The 10,080-nt window shown below is 51.1% G+C and overlaps 1 protein-coding gene across 2 annotated transcripts; it reads right to left on the reverse strand.

Moving 5' to 3' along the window:
• Positions 1 to 248: 248 nt before the first annotated feature.
• On the reverse strand, positions 249 to 6,790 carry CFAP20 (cilia and flagella associated protein 20). 2 transcript variants are annotated; one of them, XM_023934931.2, is made up of 6 exons: positions 6,439 to 6,790; positions 4,337 to 4,416; positions 3,147 to 3,258; positions 2,619 to 2,807; positions 1,438 to 1,548; positions 249 to 545 (listed from the first exon to the last, which is right to left on the reverse strand). In XM_023934931.2, the coding sequence occupies exons 1-6, from the start codon at positions 6,520 to 6,522 to the stop codon at positions 540 to 542; spliced, it is 582 nt and encodes a 193-aa protein (XP_023790699.2). In that variant the 5' UTR covers positions 6,523 to 6,790; the 3' UTR covers positions 249 to 539. The 2 variants fall into 2 exon arrangements, with proteins under 2 accessions (XP_023790699.2, XP_086703590.1); XM_086847464.1 differs by lacking the exon at positions 249 to 545 and having other exon boundaries at positions 1,429 to 1,548.
• Positions 6,791 to 10,080: the final 3,290 nt, after the last annotated feature.

The following is a 10,080-nucleotide window of genomic DNA, read 5'->3' on the forward strand; positions in this document are numbered from 1 at the left end:
GTCATAGTACCATAAACTTCATGGATTGGAGACAGTTTCTGTCTTCTCTGTGGAACCTCACTAATTTTCCTCTCACCAGACTGCTGCTGTTCACGTCTGTGCTATCCCTTAAAGAGTGAGGGTGCTGATCAAAGTCAAGTTCAGAGGCAAATTCTAACATCTGGGTTCTCAAAATTCTCTGGTACTTTCTGAAGCACTAAAATGTGCAAGTTAAGGATCCATCAAAGGAGGAAGAAGACAGAAGCAGATTTACAGAGCCAAATGTTTAATAACTTTTCAAGAACAAGTATTACATCCATATTTAGAGCATATATAAGAGATGGAAAACAAGGAAATAAAAAATAAAATCGCTAACTTCAAGAGGATACACTTAACTCCACAATTCCTGCTGAATCCCTTCTTTGGAGGCACAGTGGCCACTTTGAGCAAGACAAGACTGGGTACCAGGCCACCTGCAGAGTTTAGGCTCAGCATTTTAGGAACAGTCAGGAAAACTCTGACTCTGAATTTGCAAGCCAACATCTCTTCCCAACGTGGTGTTATTGCTGGACAGAGCAAGGAGAAGAAAAAAGACACTTACAAGACTTGGCAGCACAAGACAACAGTACTGGGAGGGCTCCAAGTACTCCCCAGACACCTCTGTGAGGCTGCTACAGCCCAGAAGACAGTAACAGGTTCACCAGAGGTGTTACCTACAGTTGACACTGCTTTCTACTTCCCACTAGGAGCCCCCAACATCCTCCCTCAGCAGCTTGAAACTTTGCCCAGGAATATTCTTTGCTAAAATAAGTGTCTGCATTGGGACAGGCTGGCCCTGGCAAAGGTGCTTCCTCACAAGCCTCAAAATTGCTGCATGTTGCTCGAGATCTCTCAGTATGCCTGCATGTTCACTTCTCTCCCATCACTGCAGGAGCAGAGCTTGGCATCTCCTCCTGAGGGCAGCCATGGTGTTTCCTTCCCCCCTCGTGGCACCACCATCTGCACTGGGCAGGCGAAAGATCAGAGGGGACTCATTTTGGGCTACAGAGACACAAACAGTATCTCTCCTGGAAGACAAATGTGGAGCTGCAGCTGCTCTGAAGAGCAAAGTTGCTGAGCTGAGTCATGGATGAAAGCTCTGGAGAGATGCCGGGAGGCTGCAACTGCCCAGAGTCCTTCAATACAACCAGGGAGGACATGGGGAGCAGCTGAACAGCTCACCCTGCTCCGAGATGGGAATGACAATTTCCATGTGTTTTGGCAGGAAAGCAATGCAACAAGGCACCCCAGACAGACTGCTCGCCCTGGCAACAGAGAGGGTGCTCCCTGGCTGGTGGCCAAAGCTGGCAAGAGTTCTGCTGCCAGAATAAACTCTGGATTGTGAAGGCAGAAGGAGAAGGCAGAGTAATGCTGGACAGTCTCACTGTTCTCCCACCCTCCTTTCCACATCTAGCTCACCTTGGCCTTGTTCTGGACAGGCAGATACAGCTTGAACTCAGCTGGGAGCTCATCCTCCGAGTACAGCCGGTCAGAGAAATACACTCGTCTGATGCGACAGTTGGCGTGGATCTGAGAGTCAAAACAAAGAGTCACTCCATTTTCCACATGCTCTTTCCACATCCAGCTTTGGTGTCATGCTGCAACATGGATTCTTTGGCTCAGCAGCTGGAAATCTACCTCACTGTCTTGCTTTTTTGAATCTGACAGGGCATCAGATAAATGCTGGTCTGTGTCCTCTGCTTTGCATTAGATGCTCTCTGCAGGGATGAACACACTCACAAGATTTGTCCAAGCTCTGGCATCTCTGCCAACAGAGTTCTGTCTTAGTTGCTACAGGGACTCTCTGCTGTGAACTGACCTCTGCTTTGCTGGTATCAGCATTTGCTGGAACACCCACAACCTCAGCCTGCTACATTTTTAACATGCCCACTTCAGGCCTCCCTGAGGTCAGGAATGAGCCTGTCCAGTCTGTGCTGCCTCCACTATCAGCTGGCAGCAAAGGAGTTGTTCTGGTCCCCTCACGAGTATGTGAGAAGGCAGACAACTCTCAGCTGACTGCCTGTACCTTAGGGAGAGAGGAGCTCACACACAGACATTCCTCAAAATAACACACACACCACTGGACACTTTGAACATGACTTCCTAGCACATGGAATAAATTCCATGTCCTCAGCAGGAACAAACACTGCATCAGCTCTGCTACAAGCAATTCAGTGCAAGAAGAGTCACTCCATTACCACTAGGAAACAAGCTTGACCAGGGGTATGAATGGTCTGTACACTGTGGGTCTTTCCCATTCAGACAATGACTGTCCAGCCTATCTGGACAGTAAAGCAACACACAGCTAATTCCCAGCAGAGCTCCAACTTCATGGCATGCCACAGGGAATTGCAAGTCTCACCCTAACCAACAGCCAGCCAGAGAAATAAGGTGGAAACGGGCTCCTTCATCCCAGCCTAGTCAAGTAAAGTGAGGCAGGCCTAAGTCAGGCTTTTGCTCCCCTTCCACAGTGCTCTGCGAAGAGCAGGGCTGGCAAAGGAACCAGGCAGGGCTGAAGCCAGATTCCCATCCTGCTGTCCCAGCCAGCAGGAACATCACCAGCTGTTGGTTTCCCAGTGCAGGTCATGGCTGCTTCTCACCTGCACTCTCAGGGTCTCGATGTAGTTGGTGCCGTACGCGCGGCGCGTGAAGTCGGACAGGTTGAACTGGATCTGGTTCCAGCCATCGTCCAGCCGCATGGGCATGGTGCAGATGAACGGCTTCACCCGAGTCGTGCTCTGGTAGTTGCTGGCCCGGAAACGCCGGCGGACGTTCTTATCATCCAGCACCTGGGCAAGGAAGGCAGGCTGCTCACCCAGGTGCCAGGCCCCCGACTCCCCAGGACAGCACTACCCGTCTCCAAGAGGGCTCTCTACTCCCACCCCTCCATTCCACAGCAGAAGTAACTTTAACACAGGAAACAGACCCATTTGCAGGAATAGCAACAACGTGTTTGTGAGCTGACTGATGCCCCCATACCAGAAGACCTGACACACCACATGGCCAAGAAAGCAAAACTGTTTTGGGGATCACTCACTGCCTGGGACAAGTTCCAACACAAGACTGCAGGCTCTCTGGCGCCTTCCTCAGTGGTCCCTGGAGGGGCCTCCCCACTGCACACTCCTCACCTGCACTTCAAAGGTGAAGTATTTTTTCAGGTTCTTGATGATCATCACTAGGAAAGGTAGTTTGATGCCCAGGGTCTTCTTTGGGTCAGCAGGGCACGTGATGTACGTGGTACTGAGAGGTGAGAGAAAAACACTTTAGGATCTCACACAGCACACAGTGTACAGCCTGAGGTAACCCAAGTCTCTCCCTTGGCCCAATGCAGTCTTGGAGGACCTGCAGAAATGGATAACTGTGATCATAAGATCTCAGCAACAACCAGGGCTTCCTGTAACAGGAGTAAGAGTTTCAGAGGTAGCTGCACGCAGAAAAAGATAAAAGACACAAAGAATGCATCTCAAATTGCACTTTTCTCACCCAGGGCATGAAACACCTTCCTGGACAGCTTCACCTCGCCAATTTCAAGGCCATGTCAATGTTGTTTCTTAACACAACCTCCTCCTACCCTTGACTGAACAGGTAGAGCCCTCCCGATCATGGCAGAGGCCCTGTGCACTCTATACGGCTGGGAAAACAGAGATCACGAGCCCCAGAAGTCCACGTCACGCCTGGCAAGCTCTGTATCAACACTTCTCAGAGGAAGAGAAGCATTGGCTCAGTCTGTCTGCAGGAGAGGAGTCTCCACTGCCCTTATAAGGAGTGCCCTGCTCTGAATCACCCCTGGAGAAGCCTTGGAGACTCTGAGCCGGCTCATGGAGCTGGCGTCTGTCTCCCGGGGCGATGGAGACGAGGTTGCTAAGAGAAGCTCCATAAGCAACTCCCCTCATAAATCTCTCTTTGATCTTCCTGCTGTAGGGAGAGCAGCCATCACGTGAGGAGAACAGGCCCAAGACAATAGAAGAGACAGCAGACAGTGCTGCTTTTTCAGTAACTGGCAGTGCTGACTGAGGCTGGATATTAAATAATGCTTTTTTTCCCTTCAAGTGATGGAAAAATAATGGGATTTTATTTTTTATCCCTAAGTCCCACTGAGGATGAGAGTGAGAGCTCTACAACCATATCCAGGAAAAGGCACAGCACACTGCTACAGAGCAGTATCAGTGATATGACCCAGATTCTTCAATTTATTGACGAAGACAGTGGCATCACATTGCTGTAGTTTGAAGATGATGTCTGCTGGGCATTGACATCTATTACTCTGCTTCAGGGCAGAGTCCTGTTCCCCCAGAACAGCAGAAGAGGCTTCTCCTACCTGACATTTGTTCCTTCAATCTCCAGCACCAGTGACTGAATGTCATTGTCCGTGATTCGCTTGATGTGACCATTGCGCACCTGGAACAAAAGTGGGGCAGACAGCACAGACGTTACTTGAGAGGGGAAAGAAGAGCCACACGCAGCTCCATTAAGAGAAGGAATAAGACCCCAGGAGGACCCATCTGCATTCACTTGGCTCCCGCTCTCCTGGACCTCACTGTTCCCAGGGCTTTGATCACTGCCCCAGAGTGCCAGCAAGAGTTTATGGCCCAGCGTGCTGCACATACACAGAGTGCGAGACTTCCATCTATCAAAATACGCTGCAGTGAACACAAGGGACTCAAGCCTCATATCGGAGGCCCAGATAAACAAACATAAAAGAGTATGAGTCAAACTTGAGTGCAACAAGGGGTAAAAACAAGAACAAGCAATACAGTGGAGCCACCAGCCAGCCACCAGTCACCAAGGGCACTTGGTCTGTACTGCTGGGCATGGCTGACTGCCTCTGGGGAAGGGCTGGACACTCACACACTCAGGGACACTCCTGCACACTCACACATACACTGTCTTCCCCAGCACAAGCAGTGCACATTCTAGTAAGGCAAAAAAAATATATGGGGTTTCCCCACATCACAAAAACTTGAGATATTCCCTAAGATGTAAAAAAAAAAGTAGAAGTTTGAGCCTGCTGATTTTTTTTTGCAAAGATATGAAAGTCTACATTAGGACAGCTGTGAACCCAGTAATCTCAGGCATGCACATGGGACATGGGAGAATGTCAATTACTGTTTCCAGTTCTCACCAAAGTGACAGGGGCATTTCATGCACTGCTGAAAAGAGCAGAGCAATCCTCACAACAAGCACACCCAGGCTGGCCATGCTTCATGCAAGAGAAATACTGCAAGACTATTGCAGCTGAAAGGACCACTGCTGACATCCACCCTGAAAGCAGAGCTCCTGCTGGCCAGCTATAATCACAACAGTATCACCCTGCACAGGACAATTCATGTGGGAAGGTGCCTCCAGAGGTCTCCAGTCCAACCTCTACCTCCAAGCAGGGTCAGCCCACCCTGCTTATGGCTTATCCAGTCTGTACAGTACATCCCGTTGTCTAAGAGTCTTTAATGTGTCCTGTCCTTGTACCATCCAAATAAATTGTTGATCCTTTTTTAAAGTCACAGAAATTTGTGCAAAACACAGACACACACACATGGGCAGTGTGAGGTATCCCAGTTCTTCACAGAGCTACATGGGTACCCCACTGATAGGAAACAGGATGGGTCTGTGCTTCGGGTCCCTCATCTTACAACTTGTAAATGCTCACACAAGCCCACTCAGGTCAAACATCACTGCTGTCCGAACTGCCTTGAAGCCTTTTGCTCCTGCTGAAACCACAAGAAGTTCAGCTAAGGCTCATGCACAGGAAACCAAATACAGGTTGTAGCCTTGGTCTCAGAGGCTGTAACAAGTATTTTGCAGAATCACTAAACCATGGATGGTTTGGGACGGGGGGAAGCAGCACAGCTCAACATCATAAACATCTTGAGGAGGGCTCTGTGAAGCAAGACAGCCTGGAGAAGGCACGGGGCCCTGAGCAGAACCGCTCTAAAAACTGTCAGGAGGGAAAAACAAAGTGATGAGACATTCGCAACTTCTACACCCTGCAAGCCGCCACACAGCCCACTTTTGCAAGCCTGTCTGAAAGGTGGGTCACGCACCAGAGGGGACCCCCACCTCAGCCCCGCCAGTGACCACGGGCATGCCGCTGCCTACAGCCAGCGCTGGGCACTGCTGCAGCCTTCCCACAGTGCTGCAGCTTCTGGTGCCGGGCGGGCTCTTCTGCCCAGCAAAGACAGAAAATAACTCATAATAACACACTCCTTTCAGAAACACCCCGAGGGCCCGGTACACGGGCCCCGGGGGATTCCCGGTTACCAGTACCGGAGAGATGCCGGTATCCCGCTCCCGTGGGTCCCGGTAACGCGGCCGCTGCAGCTCCGGCCCCACAGGTGCCCGCAGCGCTCCGGAGGCTCCGGGCCTGCCCCGGCAGGCTAAGCCGAGCTCCCCGGGCCGCGCCGCTGCCCGAGCCCGCCGCCTCACCTTCTTGTCCCAGATCTGGAGCGGTTTGCTGCCGATGCTGTAGAGCACCGAGAGGAAGCCGCTCTGGAAGGTGTTCTTGAACATGCCGGGGCCGGGCGGGCCGCGCCGGGCCGCGGCCGCCGCTCTGCCAGGACACGGCGGATCCCTCCGCGCCGCCGCCGTCACCGAGGAACTACTTGTGGCGGCCCCGGATGCACTTCCCGCGTGTTGTGGGAGCGCTGCCACGGCAACCGCGGCTGCGGCCTCTGCCCTCCCTGCTCGGCCGGGCTGCCGGGGCCCTGCCCGCTCCCCTGCGCTTGGTATCGCGTTCCCTGAACGCCTGGGCTGTAGGCGGGGACATCTCTAAAACATCTCAGGTCTCCCCCTGCAATTCACGACTCTCAGGCCAAAGTGGTTTGCTTTTGCCAAGGATGCTTTTGCCCGTGGAGTGTTTCTCAGCCTGGGCTCTGCTCGTTCCCCCGAGGGGCTCCCTGTGCTGGTTTTACAGGACTGGACCATTCGAACGGTGTTTGCTCTGCTTCATTGCTCCCTTTAGCTGCACTCATTCCTGGGAGCCCTAGGAACCTCCCTGTGTCTTCTTGCTGCTCTAAGGCAGGCAGGGATAACACACCGAACCCTGGCAATACTGGGGGTTTGATGTACGGCTTTACAGGTGTGAGAATGTCTTTGAGTAGAGACAAAGCCTTGGCACAGCTGAAGAGGCTTAACAGGAACAGCTTGGCCTAGAAATTACATTTCTAAACCAACATACATTTATTCCAGCTGTAATAACACTTGTTTATGTCATCTATTTTCAATGTACAGACACTAAACAGCATAAAAATTACCATTCTGCACCAGCTTTATGGTTCTTCAGGTTAACTCCTGGCCTCTGTTGCTAACTAATGCCCCATCCAAATCCTAACAATGTTGTCTGCTGGATGTGCTTGTCTCTCCCATGGGCTACAAACACTCTCTCACAGCACCTCGGTTAGCAGCACTTTCTCTTTCCTCCACAATTCCTTGCAGAAACAAGTAGAGCACACAAAAAGCAAGGCATTAGTTAGAAAGGATCAGCTATATTTAGTCAGTGGGTTAGAGCACACTTTATATGGCACGATGAAATAACTTGTTCCCTTAATCAGATGGTAGGAGACAACTGGGACAAATATCCAGCTGCCATTCCTGAACAGCCGGCTCATTCACACGCTCTCCACTTACCACTTTAATGTCATGTTTTGCTGCACACAGAAATAGGTTGTGGTTTCAAATTGTCCCTATTTCTCAATTAATTTTAACAAAATGTAGTACCCATTGCCCCTCCTCCTTCGCTGGGCATGTGTGGGCTAGAGGAGAGGGCAGAGGCAGAGAGCCCTGTAAATCATTAACTCATGTTAATAATCGAGGCTGGCATTTGGGAAGAGATGTATTTCAGAGACTCACACCTTGATGTTATCCACCTGGAAGATTGTTAGGAAGATGTTGGCATGTTGCCTCACCCTTGTTTCCAATTCCCAGGGTGCAGAGGGATTGAATTTGGGGTAGCAGATGGAGGAAAAGGCCCATCCTAAGAAAATAATCTGGTCCAAGAAGTGAGCAGAGAGTGCCTGCTCCAGAAATAACTGCCCACTAAAGCATTTCCTTCCCTTCAGAATTCTCAGCAATCCGATGCCTTCAGAGGAATGAGATTTTCAGGAAGCTTCTGAAACGTTGCTCCTCTTTAGTGTCACATTGCTGGGTGCAGTTACAAGACCAAAATGTAGCAGGTCTCTCCAGTAGCACCAAGTCTGTGCTTGCCTTGAAGCACATGGTCCAGGTTCACGGCCTGGGAAATCCTAACCCAGGCCATTGCCCTCTTGACTGGGGCTGCAGAGCAGATGCCCAGGGCTGGGCCAGCTCCAAGGACAGTGCTTGGACCAATAAAACCAGCACCAGGTTCAGTCAGCTCCTTTGTGAGCCAAAAGCCTTCACTACACGGCAAAATCAAGAGCAAAGTAATGACTCCTGCAAGGAGTGTGAGATCCTGGGATTTGTCCAGATGACTCAAGCTGATTCTTCCAGCCTGGATTTTCCTACAAGAGCAGCACTGGATGAAGGGCAGCTGTAACGGGAAGACCAAAAAGACAATCGGGCAGGAGATCCATAACCACCACATGCGAGATGAGGCAAGGCCCAAAAGTGGCTTTGGGTGCTTAGACAACCTGAAGGCTTTGGACCTCACAGTAGCTGAACTCTGAGCAGTGCAGAAGGAGGAAGAGGAGGAAGCTGGGCTGATGCTGAGCAAGGGATCAGAAGAGAACAAGTCTGTAAACATCAGTGGGTGCAGAAGGAAGCAGTGCCAGCAAGTTGGCAAAGATAATTAAGGAAGGAGGACACACTGCCTTGGAAGGACACCTGTGCAATGGATGGAGCTAGGGGCCAGAATCAGTGAAACCTTTTTGACTCCAGATGAACTGGAGACAAAGAAGGATAGGCAAAGAAGAATTTATTTCTGACAAACAACAGTTAAAAGAGTCACTGAGAACATTCTCTGGAGACAAGCTGTGGACTTGGAGTGGATATGGGCTGCAACAGGCAGCAGGTGGCAATGGAGAACACGATCCAACAGCATCAGGAGATGGATAGATCCAAGCAGCAGTGCTTGGATGTGCCACCATGCTGCAGGGACCTCAGCTCAGCGTATGCTCACGGTGTGGGCCTCAGGTGAGCTCTGCCATGGGCCCTTCCCTTCTCTCACCACTGGCCAGAGCTACACCCACCAAAACCAGTCTTAATGAACACAGATGCCAGAGATCAGCACAGTCCTGGTACAACAGAGCTGCCATTAAACTGTTCCTTGGCAATGGACCATGCCCTGCCTTACAGCACCAGTAGGTTCAACTTACCTGATGCCCATGTCCACGTCTGGGCCCACAGCAAATCTCCATGTGCAACACAGCAGGACAGCGTGTTCCCACGCTTGTACCCATTACAGGTCTTGTGCAAAGACTCACTCCTGCAATTCCACTTTGGTCAGTGCCCAGGGCTGGGTGAGAGCAGTGCTGAGTGGTTCTGTGCTGGCAGGAGTCCACAGCTGAGCTCCCCTCCCTGGTAACCAGCAACAGGTCTCTCTTTCCTAGGCAAGAGCCTTGTCTCAGAGGTACCCTCTCCCCTGGGCAGCTTCAGTATAGGGGAAAACCATAGGGAAAAACATATGGGCAATGAAGGAATGGAAAACACAAGAGAAATGATCATGTACAGTCATACAGAGTCCAGCTGGGGGCTTTTAGACAGAATTTCAAGTGGTTCATTAATACCTAAGACCAGAGCCCAGCTTGGCCAACAACCATTACTGCAGCCAGACTTTCCCAAGCACTGCCAGTGAAGGACCACATCTGAGAGGAGCTTTTGCAGTGCAGCAGCCCTTGGGCAGGACTTTCAGGCTCATGGCTTTGCAGTCATGGTGCTGGGGAGGAGGAGGAGGAGAGCCTGAGCCCAAGAAAGAGGAAGAGACAGGAGCTCTGGTGGTTCAGAGACAGAGCAGGTCACCACCCAGGCCAGCACCTTCAGAAGAGTGGGGGGGTCTCAGCAGGGAAAGGAGAAACACCCCCAAAGGTGGCAAGTGCCTCCTTTGCCTCTGCCCACACTGATTTTGTACAATTTTCTCTTGCTCTCCTCACCCAG

This window comes from Cyanistes caeruleus, chromosome 12 (genome assembly GCF_971803275.1).
Source record: "Cyanistes caeruleus chromosome 12, bCyaCae1.hap1.1, whole genome shotgun sequence".
NCBI lineage: Eukaryota > Metazoa > Chordata > Aves > Passeriformes > Paridae > Cyanistes > Cyanistes caeruleus.

Coding starts and splice junctions, on each gene's coding strand:
- CFAP20 (XM_086847464.1), bottom strand. CDS start 6,522: ATGTTCAAGAACACCTTCCAGAGCGGCTTCCTCTCGGTGCTCTACAGC. Junction 3,259..4,336: donor ATTGAAGGAACAAATGTCAG/GTAGGAGAAGCC, acceptor CTCACCTCTCAG/TACCACGTACATCACGTGCC. Junction 2,808..3,146: donor ACTTCACCTTTGAAGTGCAG/GTGAGGAGTGTG, acceptor TTCCTTGCCCAG/GTGCTGGATGATAAGAACGT.